At 43.8% G+C, this 20863-nt stretch overlaps 1 protein-coding gene across 3 annotated transcripts; it reads right to left on the reverse strand.

The window, feature by feature from the left end:
• Window positions 1–328: 328 nt before the first annotated feature.
• Window positions 329–20176, reverse strand: CTPS1 (CTP synthase 1). Of its 3 annotated transcripts, none has more exons than XM_075522271.1 (19): window positions 20044–20176; window positions 19493–19666; window positions 18900–19070; window positions 18022–18122; window positions 16706–16822; window positions 15211–15294; window positions 14884–14964; window positions 13000–13151; window positions 11584–11716; window positions 10041–10129; window positions 9023–9117; window positions 8371–8433; window positions 7457–7500; window positions 6406–6502; window positions 6065–6120; window positions 5884–5980; window positions 5445–5589; window positions 3022–3112; window positions 329–1488 (listed from the first exon to the last, which is right to left on the reverse strand). In XM_075522271.1, exons 2-18 carry the CDS (start codon window positions 19656–19658, stop codon window positions 3028–3030), a joined length of 1776 nt encoding a protein of 591 aa, XP_075378386.1. In that variant the 5' UTR covers window positions 19659–19666; window positions 20044–20176; the 3' UTR covers window positions 329–1488; window positions 3022–3027. The 3 variants fall into 3 exon arrangements, with proteins under 3 accessions (XP_075378386.1, XP_075378384.1, XP_075378385.1); XM_075522269.1 differs by having other exon boundaries at window positions 19493–19670; XM_075522270.1 differs by lacking the exon at window positions 329–1488 and having other exon boundaries at window positions 2788–3112; window positions 19493–19670.
• Window positions 20177–20863: the final 687 nt, after the last annotated feature.

The raw sequence follows: 20863 nt of genomic DNA on the forward strand, positions 1-20863 counted from the left end.
CAAAGCTTTCTGGGCTAAAAGCAGCTTTACAGCACATAGTTAAAATAATTGAGGAATAAAGCAAGAGGGGCTGTGGAAAAGATCACTGAAGATGAGACAGGACAGCATTCAATCAAGTTTGGCATCAGACAACACGAGTTAGTACTCAGCCAGGCCCAAGACGTACAGCTTTCTCCAAACTTTAATGAACTGAAGAGTTCTGAACATATGACACTTCAGACAACCGAGACACTTTCTTCCTTTCTTCTAAATTACCGAAGACCAAAAACTGTGTCGCTTACACTGCAGCAAGAGGCGGGGAAGGAAAAAAAAAAAAAAAAAAAGCGAGTACATTTCCCACCCCAGAACTGCAAAGCTGAGCTTGTCATCGTAGGACAGCACACATCTACAAACTAAACCGAGTAACACTGTAGGCAAATTGCGAAGCCCCTCCCTCAGGAAACAGCATTTCTGTATTGCATCGAGTGCGGGACGCGTGGCTCCGCCGTATAAAAAAAGGCAACAGAAGGCTCCACTTCCAATCAACGAAAAAAAGCACCATGAACTGTTCAGTCCAAGGCAGATCGCAACAGGAGCTTTTAAAGGCAGCATCTGAAAGTAGTTCACTTTCTTTTCTGTACCTACCCCTTGATGCAAGGAGTTGAAATTTCCCAGCCCAAGAAGCAGCACCAGCAAACGCTGGCATAGAAAGGGCTAACAGTTTATGCCTCGTTTCAGGCAACGATGGGCTTTCCTGACAGTTTTGCTTTTTTTTTTTTCCCCACATGATCCAAGTTAATTGCATCCCTGCAGAGTGGCATATCACAGTTAGAGCTGATCATGTTCCAGATTAATTCTTCTATTCCAGGAAGATTTTCCTGGTTAAAAGTTCATTGCCGGCAATGAATGCACCAAGACCACCAGTGCCAAAGGTTTTTAAATACTATTGAAAAAAACAAAACAGAACAAGACATCCCCCCCTCCCCCCCAAAAAAAAAGACTGCATAAAGCTGAACAGACCTATCCTCTGCAGCACAGCACAGCTCAAGAACTGAGTGAGCCCCCAAAATCTAGTTCATCCACATATTTCACCAGTAAGTAATAAAGACTGCTGAGGGAGCAGAAAGGCTGGAGAAAGCAACTCGACTGTCAGTGTCCAAGATACAAACTCATGCCAGCGTTACCGTGCATTAGGAAGGAAGTGTGCACCGGGATTCTCCCCAACACATCAAATCCCATACCCGAATTTGCTTTTTATCTCCAAGATGGTGCTAACTGAAGAAAGTCTAGAGGTGCATGTGCTGTGATGAGCTCTCCTCCAGAAATAATCAGAATCTACACAGAAAAAAAAACAAGGACAGAAGAGTTGAGGAAATAAAGGGACAGGATTTCATAACGAAAATTGTAAAACCATAACTTAAGAAAGCCCAAAGCTGACAGTGTTCAAGCTATTGCTGTAAGAATGCCTGGAAAATCTAATGAAGACTCTTCTCTTCAGCGAAGACACGTCTGGAGAAAGAGAGAAAGAAAATGAGCAGGAATTATTGACAGTGAAGAGCAACAGGCTGGAACTGCACAGCACACTGAAATCTGAGTCTTACATACATGACCCCAGACAAACATAAGACGTGGGACCTGACAACACTCCTCTTCCCAGGATAAGAGATGTCTATTAGTTTTATAGGGGCACTATGGCAACATGAAGACCAGTGTATTACACCCCTAAGAAAGCAAGGGCATTCTGGAAATCAATGTTTAAATACAATGTAGGGAGTGAGCACTGTTAAGCTAAGAATTCACTTCATGCCCTTCCCAGCACTGCCCATGGCCGGTACCAAAGGAAAATCTTCATTACGTTACAGCTATTAAGACAGAGCTGAGCTGAGATGGGTACAAGCAGGCCAGTCAGCCCAACAGGGGACACACCAGACACGCCAATATCGCTCCCTACAATTTCTTCATTTGGGGATGGCCTCTAAGCTGCTGGGTATCAACACAGCACCCAGACGTGCCACATTAGGGAGCACACTGGATACCGTCAGCAAGCCAAAGGTTCAAAATACCTTCAGGAGGATAAACATTTATAGAGAGTATTCTTCAGCTTTTCGTTTGCTACTGCAACAGATCTGGAGCCACCCAACACCTAGCGATCCCAGCTATCTTCAGCACCACAAAGGCCCAGTCCCACGACCAGGGATGGGGAAGTACTTTGTGCTAGACTCGGGCTAACCCTCATTTTCACTCTGCAGTTAATTTTGGAAGCGTCTGTGACATGAAGGAAAGGGGGAGGAAGGAAGAGTTGGACATCCTTGGTCCCCTGGCATTCAGCAATAAACCCCTGCTCTCACTCGACATGCGTGTGCACAAATGCTGCTTAATTTCTCCAAAAATACCGCACAAAACCAGCCAGAGCAGTGGGAAAGTGTTACGTCCACAATCACCTACCGCACAAAAGGAGAGCTCATTTCAGTATTAAGTCTACCTTTTTTGCTGGTGAAGTTTGAATGCTAGGTTTTAGTCCCCCCCCTCCAAGACTGGATTATATACATCCAATTTTCACATTCACAGCTGCAGCAGCTATTACAATTCAGAGCTCAAGTCCACTGGTTTGACAGAGAAACTTGCTGTCTCAAGAGATGGGGGAGAATGGCTATTTCAAAAATGTTCTTTGGCAAAGGGGACTGCTCCCAAACTACCAAAAACTTTCTAAATCCAGTAACCCCTTGCTCAGCTTTGCCTCCATTTTCAGGAATATGTGCTATATTTGTGCTTTGTTTCTTTATTTGAATTTAATCTCAAACTCCCGCATGTACTTTTATACTTTATTATGTGTCAATTTGCTAAGGAAATACCCACCCACATCTGTTACACAGACATGAGGTATTATGCATCCCTCAGCACAGCTGGAACACGTGTGTGAGCACCAGCACTTTTCATGGTGTGCCAGTTTTCTACCAACTGACGTGAAACATTCAGATGCCAGGAGGAAAGACTGGGCAAGGAATTTTTTCCACAAGGAAAGAGGTTGAGATTAAAAGTTACCAGGAATCAGTCATGATTTACTGATGGAAACTTCAGCTCTGTTATCTCCAAGTCAGGCGAGCTGCTGCCACTTCTATCGCTGTAGGTGTCCCTGCAAATTCAGAAAGATCTTGTTTTACGGAGCACAAGTGCTTTACAGACCTAGTTTTGTATCAGGAATTAGCGGGGTTTGGTATAAGTACTGCTAGCTGAGGCTGAAAAGCAAAGCACACCAAATTCCTAGCATAGCTGTCCCTTTGGAAGTAGGGCTGAGTCATCATCAGTTTTAACATTTGCTAATTAAAATGATTATACATATAATAGGCATTTTATAACGCAAAGTTATTCTAAAGGAAATTCAATAAATAGGAGACTGGTTAACCACCCATAAGCCATTCTATTTCAGCTTCCCAGTAACAGCTGATTGCCTTTAATCCATTAAAGATCTTTTTCAGAGTCACAAAATAATTCAGATCGGAAGGGACCTCAGGACAGCTACACCACAGGGACAGCTATCAGATCAGACACAGCTGCTCGGGGCTTTATCCAGTCACATTCTGAAATTCTCCAAGGGCAGAGACTGCGCAGCCTTTCTGGGCAGCTTGCACCAATGCATGACTGATCTAATGGTGAAAAAGATTGTCCTTATATCCAGTCGGAACCTTATTTCAATTTATGTCCATTGTGTCTTATCCTCCCACCATGCACTTCTGTAAAGATCCTGTTTTCATCTTCTTGATAATGTTTTTGTAGGTGCTGGCAGTCTGCTCTTAGGTCCCCCATAAAGTCTTCCCTTCGCCAGGCTGAACAAGCCCAGCTCCTTCGGCCTCTCCTCACCGGGCAAGTACTCCAACCTCCTGACCCTCTTAGTGGCCCTTCCACTAAACTCTCTCCAACTTACCAATGTTTTACTTGTACTGGGCGACCCCAAACCACACAGAATACTCTAGATGTGGTCTAACAAATGCCAAGTAAAGAGACGTAATCACTTCTCTCCATCTACTGGCTGTGCTCTTACTCATACAGCCCAGGATGCTGTTCGGCTTTCCTTTGCTGCCAGCGCACACTGCTGGTTCACGTTCAGTTTGCTGTTCTCCAAGACCTCATCAGCAGAGCTGCTCCCCTGCTGCTCAGTCCCCAGCCTGTGTCACTGCAAGGGGTTCCTAGGTGCAGGACTCTGCATTTGTCCTTGTTAAACCTCATCAGGTTCCTGTTGACACACTGCTCCAGCCCATGTCCCTCCAAACAGTGGTCCCATCCTCACGTGTATAGTCCGTTTCCCCCAACTGGGTGTCACCTGCAAACCTCATGAGAGTGCAATGGTAAGACTTACCTGAAAACGTGGTAAGAGTTACAAGGGCACAGGAATAAAGGGGAGCACAGAGTGGGCTACAACTGCCACCAATATTTTTAGATTATATGCTAAACATGAAACAATTTGTGACCACAATCACAAAAGACTCCAAGAACAGATAATACTAACTTGGGATGCCGCAGCAGAGGAAACTTCAGCTCCTCTGCTGTGAGAAGCCATTTCAACCTCAAATGTGCAAAAGCAGGAAATGAAAATATCCCTCAACACTTGGAGCATTGAAATGAGGCATCTCCACAGAAACTCTTCAGAGCAGATCACTCAGAGCACAACTGACAGCCGTTCTCCAGACATCGACACAGGAATTCCTGTGGTGCAGCTGCAGTGCAGCTCAATCCAGAAAGGCCAATGCTTTCCTTTTTGCATTGCTTTAGTTCAATACATTCAGTGCTATTTCTCTTCTGCATTTAGTTTGGGGTTTTTTGTTTAGTGCATGTTAGGACTCCAGCTACACAAGCAAATCCTCTGTGTTCTCCTCTATAAGGAAGAAAATGGGTCACTATCAAAGTGATGTTTATTTGTTGCATATTGCCCCGTCTGCTGAGCAGAACTGCAGGGCATTACGGAGCAGCAGAAGGAAGTAAATGTACCATTAAGTCTACCCAAAACATTAGTTGCTTTGACAAAAGAAAGCTTAAGTCAGCAGAAAAAAAAAAAATGAAGCTGCAACCACCAGGGCCCGTTTTTTAAACCAACAACAGGAACAAGTTTCTTAAGGACCAGCTTGTACCTAGGACCTGTACAAGGAATGTGGAGAAAACCCCATGAGGTCTCCAATCATCTAAAAGAGCAGGCCCAGCTGCAGTTTCCCCAAACACCTCTGACTGACAACACAACACTACAGAGTTACTCTCCCTGCAGTCAGGGCCTCACTGCGGGACAGCTCTATGGCACTACAGTCTATCTTAAAACGCAAGACAAGAGGTTTCAAAGAAAGACCAGGAAGAAGAGGTGCTGCAAATACCTCCTAGTTACCCTGCAGTAGCTTTGTGCCAAGAAGATTCTCCAGTTTATCCTGTAGGAAGAAGCACTACCCTGTGAAAAGTCTGACTGGTGTCTTCCTTCAACCTACCTGGGTGAGAGCCTGCAGCCCTTTTGTAGATAATGTGTGAGTCTTCCTGCAGATGCCAAGAGGAGGCCAAAGTATGGGGGAGATGGCTTAATTGGTCTAGAGAGGAATTCAGGGTGATACTGAACACCAACGAAGAAAGGATGCTCTAAGAGAAAGAAACAGAAAACATTAATGTCAAGTCCCTTAAGCCTGTGGCTGAACTGCAGTTGAAAGCACTGATCACACTGAAGCCCTGATGATGGGGACGAAGTGTCATTTCTATCCTACCTTTTGTCCCTAAGTGGACAGGCACATGGGATTCTTTTTTTAGTATAATTTTATGGATAGAATCATTCAGAGAGAGCCTGGACTGGTCCCACACAAAAACCTTCCCAATTACCCTCTGAACACTTTCCCTTGTAAATACCTACACCCACAAACTAATTGCTTAAGTACTCACCTTCCAACTCAACCACTTCCATTCGCTCTCCCTCCTCATCCTGGCCTACAAACTTCAAACCTTGCTCTTCAAAACACTTCTTCAATTCTGGATTGACCTAGAAGACCAGAAGCAAGAAAACCCATGATCCCTTGTGTTTGGATTACACAGAAAAGCTCAGCACCTACAATAGCATTTTTACCTCAAATCTGTGTCTATGTCTCTCTTCCAAGAAATCATGATCTCCATACAGCTTCCCTACACCAAAAGGAAGACATTTCTTAGAGCAAATGCCAAACAGTTCACACGATGCCAAATGTTAACATGTTCATATGAATAGCATCCATCAGAATCTGCTGCTTCTAAGACGGGACCAAATTCATTGATCTCCATTTCACTACCAGGACAAAGTCTGCAAACACTGACCATTCAAGAAAGCTTTATCATTCCCAGGTCTCACTTCCCCATACCCACCACACATGTGATGTGTGAATGCACATCATTCCCAGGAAACACTTCCAAAAGAGGCAAGAAATGCCTTACTCATGATTGAATTCTTGGTTTGGAACAGTGTTCTTCTCTTGCCAAGCCTCATGGTCCCACCCATTTGCCCAGGATTATGTTCTGGCATGTCTATGACCTGCAAAAAGCATTCAGAGAGGGAGGTGAGAATGAGGAAAGAATAACACTCCCAGGCAGACCCTGAAACGTTAAAGGTGGAAAAAAACCCAACACCCATACAGAAAACAAGCAAACCACCCCACGAAACACCATCTTGACAAGGCAGACCAACAGAACTAGATTAGTCAGCTGAGTTTTTCTAGTGAAGGCTGTACAGAACATATGGAAGGTTTGCAGGTATTCAGGAAGCTTTAGCATAGGAAATGGTCTTGGTCAAAGCCTACACAGATCCCATGCACTAATACTGTGCTATTTAATGAACTAAGTGTTAAACAAACAAACAAGCAAGCAAATTTACAGAAACAAACTCCCCAAATCAGAATCACTTATACTTTGATAAATAACTTCATAAGCTAGTTTTTTTGAGAACTTTTTCCTTTTGAATAGCATTTTAAATTATAGCAGAAGCCAATCATTATGGTGGACCCTGGACAAGGCACATAGAGCTTTGCAGTCTAAGAAAGGCAGGTTCAGAAATCTGTCCACAAATGTTCCAAGAAATTCAGGTCTGTCTATGTTAATTTCTGAGATCATAATTAAACAGTTACACAGTGCAATATGGATATCACCAAATCTTTAACATTTACTCTGTGAAATCAGTTAGCTTTCAAACTGCCCTTTAAGAACATTTTACCTCATAGAAAACACCTTGCTTTATGAAAAAGTGTAATTAAAAGTAAAAATTAAAAAAATATTAGTGTTTCACCTATAATAAGCACTGCAATCTTCTATGAAGCAGCAACTGCGATCCAGCTAACTAGGCAAAGCCATTTTCTTTTCAGATTAGTAAATGATGGAAGACAGACTTAAAAGCCACAAGACGTAATAATCCAAGTTCTTAACTGTACCAACAGATATGCGCAGAGAAGTCTAGCACAGTAAGGATATTACAAGCAAGTCGCCATAAACTCACCACTGGATGAGCAGTTTTGGGGTCAAATTCTGTCGAGTTAGCATCTGCAATGTTACATTCATCAATTAGAAACACGAAGTCCCTCATACCACGATATGCCTTTGCAGGACCTCCCCCAGCTACAGCTGCATCTCATCCCCACACTTCTGGCAAGCAGTGACCTTAACTGTGCTGAGCCACTCACCTGCAAAGAGCTGCCAGCTCAGCCCTCGACAGCAGAAACGGGACTCTGTCAGCACTGTTTGATACAAATTTCTGAGACTGCCTGGAGGTTGCAATCTTAGGGCAACCAGTCTAGTGCAATCACTGATGAGAGCAAGGCTCATTCAGTAAAAGCACACATTCAACAGCTTAGAATATTTTAAATAAAGCCAGGGAGCGGGAAAGGAGCAGAAGTACCCCAAGAAACACATTTTCCCCTACCGTCACTACTAGTGAGACTCAGAATCAGGCTGAGAAACTAAATTTAGCACTCTATAAAGGGAGTTTCAACAACAGGGACCTAGTCAATTCAAGCAGTGGAGCCCAGAAAGCAATTCAACTCACTGAAGTAGGTGCAACTGCCTTGCTGGCTGAATTGCTTTTTGGTCTTCATTCCCACTGACTATAATGGGAATTTAGGATGTCCAGCGCACATAGGCACAACTCCACTTACGCGTTTTATTCAGGAGCTGAACCTCACTCTAAGCAATAGAAAGTTTTCTGTCATTATAAGCATGCCTTACTCCAATGATTTTTAATTGAATAGGATAAGGAAATTGTTCTTTTTCCTTTGAATTAGCAAAGGAGATGGGGAATTTTACAGGCCTAGAAAAAAAATTAAATCTACCTACCAATGAAAAATTAAAAATTACAGGTATTACTTCAGCAATCAAAGCAATGACCAAAACCCAGGAAGGGCTTTGTGCAATTACCTTGCCAACCAAGAACACTGCGTGCAAACTCCACAACTGCTAACTGCATTCCCAAACACACTCCTGCAGAAGGCAAGGCAGAACACAGATCAAGTCAGGACAAGGACCACTGAGCCCGTACTGCAAAGCACACACACCTTCACAGAGCAGTCCTGCCTCAGAGGAAAACTTGGATGAGACAGACCTTTGACTTGGATTTAGGGGTCTGTTCACTCTCTACCAAGTAGTTCCGAGTTTTACTCTGCACCTGCCTTCCCCATCCACTCTGCTCACACATTTCCAGTCTCTCACTATGTCCATTTCATTTAAATGCAGTCACATATTTCTTTGTGCCAAGATCACCAGAGCCTCCTCTGAAACTTCCTCTGAGACTCCTACCCCCTCATTATAGAGATTCCATGTCATCACATCCCAGCCAACTCTGACCACTTCAGAGCTAACTACAGATGATGGCTGCATTACCCAGTTAAGCTGAGCATAGATCATTGCCTTCCTCAGCCTTCCTCAGGTAATTTTAAGGTAATTACCTTAAAAATTTTACATTCTAGATACTAATGAAAAATCAGTAAAGCTCTTGCTGCAGACCAGTTAGGCTGTTATTAAACCTCATCCTTTTCTTTATTTCTTCTTATGGACGAAACATGTTTCTCACCTAAGAAGGGTTTTCTCTGTTTTCTTGCCCAGGAAATTGCTTGAATTTTGCCTTCTGTCCCTCGAACACCAAATCCACCAGGAACTAGAACTCCACTGCATAAGGATGAAAAGATTCCATTCACACAGGGCTCACCAGCGTGGTTCCCCCCAACCACTTATCACCTCTCTCCCGTAACATCTCGGACTTGCAAGACCTCACTCCTGAAAAGGGCTTTAAAGTGCCCTACGTTGCAAGGCCTGTCTGCAGCACAGTTTGCATATGACTTCACATGAGCTGTCACATAATATGTCACGGAATTTTCAGGGAAACATTTTATAAATGCACATTTTACCTTCCCAAGAAATCCCAAATACGATGCAGGTTACAATACTAGAATGGTTCATGTTGCATGACCCACATGCTCTGCACCAAACATGTTTGCAAACGTATTACCCAGCCAGGCCCACGCTGACAAATCCGCTGGCTGCAGTGTCAAGTTGTCCTATCTGCAGGCACAAGGACACCAAGTTCTGCAGGAAGTTCTTCGTTCTCCTGGTACCACCCAAAGCTTGCTTCCCTAAGGCCTAACAAGCCCCACTTGTTCTTGTTTTCTGGGCTAACTCTTGGCACTCCTCTGCATCCTAACGCTTTTTCCCTTCTCACGCTTTCCTCCTAAAGAACTTTATACCACATTTACACCTTCCATCCTCTCCCTTTGGCTTTAATAACCTTTGCCAGTACCTATTCTTTCCCCTTATTTCCTCTCACCCTGTTTCCCCACTAAGCCTGTGCACATCTTCATCTGCATGATCATCTCCCCTCTGCTGCCTTACACAAACTCCCTCACTTATTTAACAATTCTCCATTCTACATCTTATCCTAAATTTCATTGAGAGGTAGTTGGGGCAATGTCAGAGTGTGCTGGTACAGTGCCTAAGAAAACAGTCTCCAGTGAGGCTCTTAATTCCAAAAATGTCAATACCAGCAAGTTTAGCAGACATGCTCCAAAGAAATGGCCAGAGTATAAGAGTCTTACTCAGCACCACACAGCTTCTGCCACGCTTCATGGTATCGGACAGGTTCTTCCTGCAGAGTATCCGGCTCCAAGTCAGCAGAGTCAATATACTGGGAAGAAATCCAAAAAAGGATGATGAGGTACTGCCACAAGAGTGTAAATACAGGGTGTCCTTAATTCTCACTAAATTAAGATATCGTCATTCCTCCTGGATAGCTCTGGATTTGTTTCCTACTAGTTACTTGCTTATGTTTTTTCTGGGCTGATTTCCTGTCTGCTAGTCAATAAAACTGCTTTCCAGCACCATCATACTACAGATGCACAAACAGATGCCATATTTTTTGTGTCTTCCCTTCTCTGCAGCTCTGCTGTCACATAAATGAAGCTGATGTCCATAAGACCCAGACTCATTAAATGTGAAGTCTTAATGGAGCACAGCGAGATGGGAACACACGGCTATGCAGACAGAAACAACCACACAGCAAGAAAAAAAACTGAACCACTATCTCATCAAATGGACATTGTTTAATCTTCAAGAGAGACTGAAGAACAACTAGGATATGGTGAAACACAGGCTGTTGTAGTTAAAGGATGCTATGACCAATGTTACATATGGAAAAAACTGCAAACTTTCCAGTTTGTCATCTCCAGTAGTCCAGTATCTCTGAACTTCTGAATGTTCTGGCAGTCTGCTTACCCTTTTGAAAAAAACATTTTTGTCTTGTCTTTTTTTTTTTTTTTTAAAAAAGCTTGGAATACTGCTAAACAGTTCTTTAACCCAACGTAAGATCTCCATGCACAGGACTCACAGAACCCATTCCCCTTCTGAACCATACAAATACAGCTGTGTCAGGAACTACTCACAGATGCATGCGCAGGGTTTACCCTTCACCAGTCTTACTTGTTTTTCTTCTTTTCTCCTCTACTGATTTTGTAAGTTGAAAGGTAAGCCAAACGTAGAACAGCGCTGTTATAAAGCAAGCACCTATTTCCATGACTCACCGGCATCATAAAACCGCTGGTCATTTAAAAAGTCTATTTAAATAAAAGTAAGGTTTCTGACAACAGATACATATTTTACATCTTCAGTGCATCTAGCTACAACCAAGACTCTTAAAAGCACCCGTGCAGCCAAAACAGCATCAAAACCTTAATAAAGTCTGAGGCAGAAGCATCACAAAACCTGTGAGTACCACAAAGATAACAGCAACAACCCTAAAAAAGGATCACTTTCAACAACTGTCAGAGAAATTAAAGCAAACTGTCCCCTCCTCAAATACATCTATCACAGTTCAGGATGCAACACTGAGCACTGAAGAGTTCCCACCAATTATACAGACACCTTGTATATCTCACAGGATGAAAGGCTGGTTTGCTTTGAAGCTGTTTCAGGCCTGACAACAGATGTTTTGATGCTGTAATCCAAGGACAAATTTAAAGTTCACTGGCTGAATCAGCTCTCCCTTACTGTCTACAGGTTTGTGAAAAACTTAATTAAGATGGGTAGCACTGTAGTGGAAGGAGTATGGGGGGGGAATTTTTACACACACACACCAAACCCTACCTTAATGTCAAGTTTGTGGTTGATAGCCAGTGCAGAATGCTCCAGTGCTTTAATGACAGATGCGTAGGAATCTGAAAACTTGGTGTATTTGCCAACAAGTGCAATGGAACATGTTTCAAGGAGACGGTCATACCTAAACAAAATCAAAACATAAGGGTTATTTCGTCATTAAGAGGAAATGGGGGCAAGAATCACTTCCATTCTGTTCAGCTTTTCAAGTAATATAAACAGTTGGGCTCTTGAAAGTCTGTCCAACTAGAGAGATGATGACTTTGGAAGAGATGACCTTTTGTAACAATTACAACTTTAAAACATCAAAGCAAGAATAGAAGAAAGGAAAAAAAAAAGAAAAAAAAGACAGAGAAAAAGAGTTGCAGAAAGTCACGTATAAATTAACTCATCCCTCCTTATGCTGAAAAGCCATTTTGAGTAGATCCAAACTGTCTTTTCAGGAAGCTGTATTAAATTCAAAGTCTGCAGTAAACTATTAGGAGAGAGGATCAAAGCAAAGCTCTGCATATGTTTATACTGTACAGCATCTTCCCACGCTGCTTCTGACTGAGTTCACTTCAGCAGCTAGAAATACAGAAAGGAATTCTAGAGTCCTAAGGTTGTACTGCCTACACTTTCAATCCCCAGCATCTGGCAGCATGGGATTTACGCAGAATTCTTGGCTACAGCTAAGAGATTGTTTAAAGTTTATTTCAAAATTGCTAAGTACCTTCAACCAAGCTGGCTACCGAGGGCTTTCCCAGTCAAAAGAAAATGTTCTTGACAGCGGTGGCTTGTGTCATGCATATAAAGGGAAACATCTAGATCTTGAAAATTAATTTCTTACAAGGACAAACATATTTGAGGCTTCAGAAAGGGCCTGAATGCCAACTGAAAAGATTCAATTCACTATTTCCCCACAAACATGGAGTCTATTCCCCGCAAGAAAAAAAAGTGTCCTAGGAGTCTCAGACAGAACAGTTACGAAACAGTTGTTTCACTTGCTTGAAAGCATACTCAAAAGGTACATTTTTCTTGACACTCCTGATGACTCCTACACATGCCTACAAAAGGATTTCAACACTTTGTAATGTCACTGGGGTTTTCTGTGTAAAAAGGGAGGGCAGAGCTGTCCACCTTTTAATTACTTCAAACTGGTTTTGACATAGACAGTACACTACCAACACAAGATAAGGAACTCAATAACATTATCTTACAGGATTCTCATGTTGAAGAAATTTTTTTTCAAACAGTTAAACATCTAGGAAGAAAATTGATTTTTGTAGCAGAAAAAGAAAAAAAAAATTTGACTGCATGAGAACACTTGAGGAACATGAAGTAACACTCGTCACCTAATAACCAACGACCAAGAAGAGAAACTAATCTGGAGTCTTAATTCAAACTATGCCCAGCAGTGCAGCTCACCTGTCAGCCATTTCCTTCCACTTCATGAGCATCCTCCTGGGCTGCCTCTCAATGGGAAGGTCAAGCCTGTGTCGGAAGTAGTCAACAACTCCCTGCTCCTCTAACAACAGAGGAACCCGGTAAATAGAAGAGACATCATGAACACAGATGACCTGTTCATACAATATGAATGTCATTAAAACAGATCTAAGTGCCTGTGCAATTATTTTTAGGCAGATATTCAGAGAGCTTCTATCTCTAGCAGACAACCATATGACCACCTAAACTTCCAGGAAATAACATCTGTTGAATAACATAACATATGAATAGCTTAGTACTAGTTTCCACATACATGAAAAGGTCATCCTTCAACACTTCCCGGGTATTACTGCTCACTGGAGCTCCCTGAGAAGGGCTATAACAGAATAACCTAGCAGTAAGAAAGTCAGCTGCTATGCAAGTTATGCAAGCACATAGCAAAGTTCAAAAAACACTTCAAAGACACTTCTCTGATACGGCCTTCTTGGTAATCCTAATTGAAACTACAGTTAAACTGCCCATGATCCCAGCTTCCCCATTTCCCACCACTGTCATTCTTAACCAGGGCTCCCAGTTTGATTGAAGCCCAAGGAAATCTGTGATCTCAATACAGCAATAAATTTTACAAGGCATCCTTCATCAAACTTAGGATTAAACAACTATTGACCTAAGAATTCTTTGCTCAAATGAGGTATATCTATGTCAATGGTTCTAGTTCATTGGAATGCACTTCCTCAGAAAAGGAAAGATGGCTCTGGACAACTGTCACCTGTCCATCAAGAATGAGACTGTATTTTAAGGATCAAAAATATACTGGCACAACTATTTTTAAATCCTCATTTCTCCTGACTCAAATGAAAGCAGAGTTCAACACTGCACCAGTAAAACCCCCTAGGCTGCAAATTTTCCTCCTTTATAGTCAATAGCATTTACTTCTCAATTCAAGTGCAACTGCAGTCAGAGAAACAACTATGTAAAATTGTATTAAACTTCCTGGAAAACGACTAACAAGAGCCAACTTACTTTAAATTCCTGGCCAACAAAAGGTAGATATTGTACTGCTGACACAACAATATTATTGCCAGCTAATTCTGAATGTAACACTTGAAACCACAAGACTCAGTTTGATCTCGTTGTATAAGAAATTAATAAAAATGACTTGACAGAGCCTGGAATTGTGAAGCGATACCCAGTCTTCCACAAAATGACAAAATTTTTCAAGCTCCAGCTGGATTGGAAAGTGCTAATATTTAGCCTACAGACTGTTTGATTATTTTCCAAGGTCTACCTCAGATGATGCTATGCAGAGTAGTCTCAGTATAAAAAGAATCATGGTAACATGGAATTTTTGCATATCACATAACATTCAAGTGAAGCAATGCTTCTCTCAAATACTATTTCAACTTTTCTGTGCCATCTCTCCTCATGCAGTCTTGGGCAGAAGAATAATATCGGGAAAAGAGCAGTGTACAAAATACATTCATGTATCCTTTAAACCTAACTTTGGGCAACTACTCTTTGGCCCCTAAGTACTGAAAAAACTCATTCTTCTGTATTTGCAGAAGGAATGCGGAAGGATAACTAAGGTCAAAAACAGCTATTCAGAAAATACCTTAGATTCCATAGAATTCTCTAAGCCTATGCTAACTACCTTATAACAAAACTTGGGTGCTGGCATTAAACAGACTATTTTTGCAATGGTTACATGTGTAAGGAATGTAGGTAAGACAAAGCAGCAAATGAATTATGCAGCTAACAAAAGACACAGCTAGAACACAAAAACACTACGCTCAGATAAAACTCCACTCAGCATTTGACAAACAGCTAGAATATTTATTGCAAGGAAGTACAGACAGCAAACTTTACCTGTTCTGGTTCAACATGACAGAACATGGAAATCTTTTCCTTTACTGAGGTATCCAACGGAGTGGAGCACCTGCAAACAATCTAACAGAACAGCAACATCAAGGTTGTGAAGCAAAACAGAAGTACTCAGGCATTCATATAACAAACCTCTAGAAAAGCTGTCTTTCTGCAGTCTCTGTGACTTGGGGAAAAAAACCAGCCCAGTTACTTTTACTTGTTTATTACCAATACACAAGAGCTCTCAATGTAAGCATAATTTAGACTAGGATGTTGTTGCAACATGCCAGTACTCCATTTTTAAATTCAAAGCCATGCAGCAAACCTTACCAGATCTGGTGAGAGACCAAGACCTCTGAGCTCACGAACACTGTTTTGGGTGGGTTTAGTCTTCTGCTCTCCTGTAGAGCTTGGCTGGTCAGAGAAGAGCAGAAGTTGGTTTATCAACTTACGATGATATGTAGTAATGATTCATCAGGCTAATCGGGACTCTCCACCCTATTGATCTTGTAAAAACTTAGACAATTCACATGACCTTTAAATACCGCTGTGCACTGTCATTTTAATCTCAAAGACTGAAAGCAACCAGCAGAAACCAGAGTTCAGGTCTGTACAGTAAGTAGGTATGCATTATAGTGAGGGAAGGAGTAAGCAGAGATCCTAAGGTTTTTATCCACTGCTCCCTCCAAATACCTAATAGTTTATATTTCTAATTTTTTTCTCCATACATCAGCTGGCCTGGACAGAAGGGGAAAGAAAGGAAGAGAAGAAAACAAAGATTGAGCTGCACTCCAGTAACTCTATCAAGTTGCTCTGTCAAATCCATTTCCGAGATGAGGAATACTTATGCTCTCTAGTATTGTTAACATAACCACGCAAGAATTTTCTTCAGCAGTGACTCCTGCAGTAGAGGTTTTTGTTTGGTGAAGACTGTAAACTGTCTTCAAAACCAGGCCAGATAATACGGATGAGGTTATATCAGGCATTATATGGCATAAAACACCTTCACATGCTTTTGGTATTAACTGGAGTTCACCCCATCTACTTGGCACATAAGGATATTTTGTTTTTCCTTGTGATTCTTATCATAGCACTGCTTCATAACACCTTTTCTTAGTTGATCTCTAAACCAAGGGCAACTGCCACTCAGATTGTTATGGCTTACATAGCAGTCAGATGTGAGAGTCTATGAAATTACTGTTAAAAATCAAAACACACATTAAAAATATTGTCTAAGGGGGTAAAAATAGATTATGTTACAAAACACAGTATTATGTTTTGAAATTACAGAAGTAACCCAACCTATTTCATGAACTACAGCTAATGTAAATCCAGGGAGGGGGGAAGAGGGCACACAGCAACAGAAATATTAACTCCAGGAAGAGCTTGGACTACAATCTTATTAATAAGTCCAAATGGCTGTGAAGTCTGGCTATATTACTGAATTTTATATTAGCTTTGCAGAAATGAAAGACCATGCAAATGAAGGAAAACTGAAAGTTTTCAGCCCTAGAAAGCAAGTTTACCTGCAAAAGCTAGGAGACAATTCCATAGAGAAAAACAGCAGTTAAAGATGCAACACTGCATTTGCTACAACTCCCAACTATTTATTACACATTTACACACTTTAAAAAGTTTCTGTTCACTTCTTGCGAACCTTTCTGAATACGTAACCATATATTCTCTGCATTTCTTCCAGAAGTTTCTATATGTAGAAATACAAATATAACAGTGCCTATAGACATAGCATTTCAGAAACACATATTTAGAAAGCAAGTTTCAGATTGGGGAAGCCCCCAACCACCAAAACATTTTAGGTCCTTACCTGGGGAACTAGACTGACATGAATGTTACAGAAATTCTCTCTTTTGGCTTTGAACTGGAACTGGCGGAAAGCTTCAATGAAAGGCATGCTTTCAATATCGCCTACCGTCCCACCAAGCTAAAAAAGACAAAGACATTTAGAATTAAAGTTAGTATCAAAATATCATCTACTGAATTTGTATGCTACAACGTACCAAAACATACATAAAAGGACACTAAAACATCTCCCCAGTGCCTCCCTCCGATTCCCTAAAGAAGCTTCAACACCAGTATGAAAAGCAGGATTTGCCAGTTGTATGTACTACCTCCACAGGCTCCAATCTACCCCAGCTATTATTTTACCTTCATCATTTCCCCAAAAATCAAAAAGCCACAAGAAAAAGAGCTTCTCATATGGGCAGCACCTCTCCAGGGACATTAACTTTGCCTCTATTCTCTCTTCAGAGAAAATATTAGGTGTTAAAATTATCGTTTATGAACATTAGGTGGCACTGAGAAGCAAAATTTCTGTTAAGTTTTAGTAACTATATATAGTGTTTTTGGACACATGCAGGAACAGAGATACAAGGCGTTCTTTGGAGCAGTGACAGGCTCCTGTGCGTTGTCAGACAGTGCCTCCTAGGTACTTCAGGATCCAGGCTTGTGAATCCTGGAACAGAAATTGCACTCAAGCTGTGGGGAAAGTCCTAAGTCACCATGACCCAGGCACTCTGACAAGCTCCCTCTCTCCTGTTGGCTGGCATACGCTGCCAGCCAACTCAGCAGCACCGTCTCAGAGCCTTCACCCTACTCTGTCTCCTCTTGCAGCAGGATATCCCATACAACGCACAGGAAACTGAATGAGGTTTATCACCACTAACTTGTGCCATCTACGTCTATGCTTGAACTAGTCACTCCAAGGCTCCCTTTACTGCTAAGGAGGAAAGACAACTGCTTCCAGAGGGTGATTTACCTACCCTCCCCTCCTACCACCGAGGAAGAAGAGGGCACAGCATGATTAACTCAGACTTTGGCATAGCAAGTTACAAGAGCTAAAATTCATTCTATAGACTAATTCACATTACACTAGACAGCAAAGCATCTCAGAAATATAACTGTCCAAAACCTAAGTCTTTGTATGTGTGGATTCAGACACAGAGCATTCAAAAGATTAGACCAAATAAGTGAGGCTAGCAAGGAGAGATTTTTAACCAACTCGGCAACATGCAAAGTTGATCACTGCTGTAAAAAAATTCGCTATGCAAAATATGCATATAGTTCAGTTTATTCCAGATAAGAAGCAAAACTATTTTTTTTTTGTTTTTAAGAGCTACAAACCTCAATCACACAAACTTGGGGTTCAATGCCATCTTCATCTACAGGAATTCGTGCCTGCCTCATTACCCATTCTTGTATAGCATCTGTGATGTGGGGAACAACTGAAAAAGAAACCCAGGCCAGGGTTAAAGCCACAACCTACATACATTTCTCCCTCTAACTCATTACAGAGCAAATTATTGAAAATAACTAGCCAGTGCTTCTCATATCACTTCAGCACTGATTTGTGTCTTTAAAGAAGTATGCATTTTTGAAGTGATTATTCTTGGCTGTGATTTTCCAGAGAAGGGCCTTGGCAGGAAATGCAATCCTGCCTCAATTTAAACACGTGTAAGCAACGTTTCCTTTAAGCTGCAAGATTCAAGTACAAACAGTTCTTTGCTCTAAGCAGAGAGCTACTCTGTTTCAAACTGTCTGTAAAAGTCCTTATCCAAACCAGCTGTGGAGGATGCTTAAAAAGGGAAGGGACTGATCTGATCCTCAAAGATCCTTTGGGTTTTCTAATGACAGGATAGTTATCAAAAGCAATAACCATTTTAACCAGCTACAAATAATCCACAAGTGTATCAGTCCGAAGTCTGTTCACATTTAGTACTGGCTGTGTTAGAGAGTTGGACCCAAGTCCAGCATACAGTCCAAACAACAGACAGTATATTGCTGAGCACTGGAAAGCTTTGAGGTGCTTACAGGTAACCTGATTCAGTATGGCACTCACCACTACACCTGCACTGGTACTTCCCCTTTTAAGAAACAAACAAAAACCATCACAAGGATAGCATATAACAAAGATGTCAAGTTAAGATGAAATGCAAAAGAATCCAGCCAGGACAGAAATACAGAATATATATCTAAGCATCAGAAATAAAGCTTCACGTCACCTTGGACGGTTTTGCCAAGATAGTCTCCCTTCCTCTCCTTGTTGATGACATACTGGTAAATCTTCCCAGTAGTCAGGTTGTTGTCTTTGGTGAGTCGGATATCAAGGAAGCGCTCATAGTTACCAAGGTCCAGGTCCACTTCCCCTCCATCATCTAGCACAAACACCTCCCCTGCAGCACACAGAGAAAGGCACAAGCGCATATGTCAAGGAGAAATAGTTCACATCAGCAATTTGTTGGTTTTGCCTGTGACAGCTGGAAGAATTCAATGTTAGGAAACACCTTCTTTGATTGCTACAGCAAGTTTAGGAGTGGCTAATAAAATCAAAAGCCTCATATAACAAAGAGAACTACTACACTGAGGACTGAATCCCTCAACCAGGCAGCAATGATAGAACACCAGAGAGCACATCTCTGCTGGTGGCACGATCAGCCCCACCAGTCAGTCGGGAGCCGCCAACAGGCTCAGCCTGCAGGTCCCGCACGCAGGACCAGATGCAAACTCCTCCGCCATGCAAAGGAGCTGGTTCCTTCCAGGCAAAGCCAGCCCCGGGACCCACCTGCTGACAGCTCGGCCCGGCGCGGCCACTCACCATGCTCGTATGGGGAGAAGGTGCCGGCGTCAATGTTGATGTAGGGGTCGATCTTGATGGAGGTGACATGCAGCCCGCAGGACTTGAGGATGGTGCCGATGCTGCTGGCGATGATCCCCTTGCCGATGCCCGAGATCACCCCGCCCGTGACCAGGATGTACTTCATCTGCCTCGCTGCCTGACACCGACGCCGCCTCAGCGAGGGCTCTGCCCCGGGCAGGCGGGGACGGACCCGCTGCCTGGGGGAGCCCCGGACCCCGCCATTCCTGTCAGCGACCCCCCTGTCAACGACCCTCCTCCCCCCGCCGCCACTCCCCTCTCTGTCAGCGACCCCCCTGCCACTCCCCGCCGGCAGTGAGGGCCGGCCTTCCCGCCCCCGCCAGAAATTCCCGCCGCAGGCGCGGCCCCCGCCGAGCCATCAGCGCCCGCCACCCGTCCGTCCCCCCCCGCTCCGCGGGGGCCCGCGGGGGCCCGCGTGCTCCTGCCCGCTCCCCGCCCTCCCCCCGCGCCTGCCCACATGGTCCCGTCCGCTGCCGCCCCCCGCCCCTCACCTGTGCCCGCCGGGCCCCGGGGCGGCGCGCGGAGGGTGCGTGGCGGACGGGGTGAGGGACGGAGCGCGCGCCGCGCTGCTGCCAGCCGGCTCGGCGGGGAAGCGCATGAGGCCGGCGCGCGGCGGAGCGCAGGCGCAGCTCTCCCTCGGCGCCTGCGCAGTAGGGGGAAGAGGGGCGGCTATGGAGCTTCAGCGCGGGCGGGACGGGGCGCGGTCCTGTAACGGCCGCCCCCGCCCCGCCCCCCCCGCCCCGCCCCGCCCGCCGCAGTGCCCGCCCGGTGCCCCTGCCCGCGCCCCTCACCGTGCCCGGGGCACCAGCGGGTGGTCGACCCCGTGCCGGCAGTGGGAGGCATCCGGTGCCAGCGGGCCCCCGGATCTGGCAGGTCTCCCGTCCAGCTGCTGGGGGTTGCGGGTCCCGTCCATCCCTCAGGGACGGCGGGGGGCTCCAGCGCAGCTGGGTGTGAGGGAAGCAGCTCTCTGGAAAGCTGGGTGGATGATTTGCAGCCCTGCAGACCTCAATCTTGCCCCAGGAGACGGTGTGGTGGCTCCCGAGGGCGGTTCAAGAAGAACAGAAGGGAGCCAGGGGAGGTTTGGCCCTGTCAGGAGGAGGAGGAGGATTCGGCCTCCCTTCAGACTGGGTGCTAAGAGCTGCTCTTTGTATGCTAGGGAAGCAGAACTGAAAGGAACTCGAAATATCAGGCAGAGGTTTCTTTACAATCACTTTTGTGTTCTTTTTCAACCAGCTGGTGAATGGGACCCAGTCAGCCGGTTTCTGCATACGCCTGAGCAAATGGAGGGGAGGATGGAGGGAAACCTTGGGC

The sequence above is a fragment of the Mycteria americana genome, chromosome 21 (assembly GCF_035582795.1).
Source record: "Mycteria americana isolate JAX WOST 10 ecotype Jacksonville Zoo and Gardens chromosome 21, USCA_MyAme_1.0, whole genome shotgun sequence".
NCBI classification, from domain to species: Eukaryota; Metazoa; Chordata; class Aves; order Ciconiiformes; family Ciconiidae; genus Mycteria; species Mycteria americana.

Excerpts from the sequence above, each read along its gene's own strand:
- CTPS1 (XM_075522271.1), bottom strand. The coding sequence starts at position 19,658 with ATGAAGTACATCCTGGTCACGGGCGGGGTGATCTCGGGCATCGGCAAG. Across the intron at positions 11,717-12,999 it reads TGGAAGGAAATGGCTGACAG|GTATGACCGTCTCCTTGAAA; the intron begins GTGAGCTGCACT and ends GATTTTGTTTAG. Across the intron at positions 10,130-11,583 it reads ACCACAAACTTGACATTAAG|TATATTGACTCTGCTGACTT; the intron begins GTAGGGTTTGGT and ends ATTTCTTCCCAG.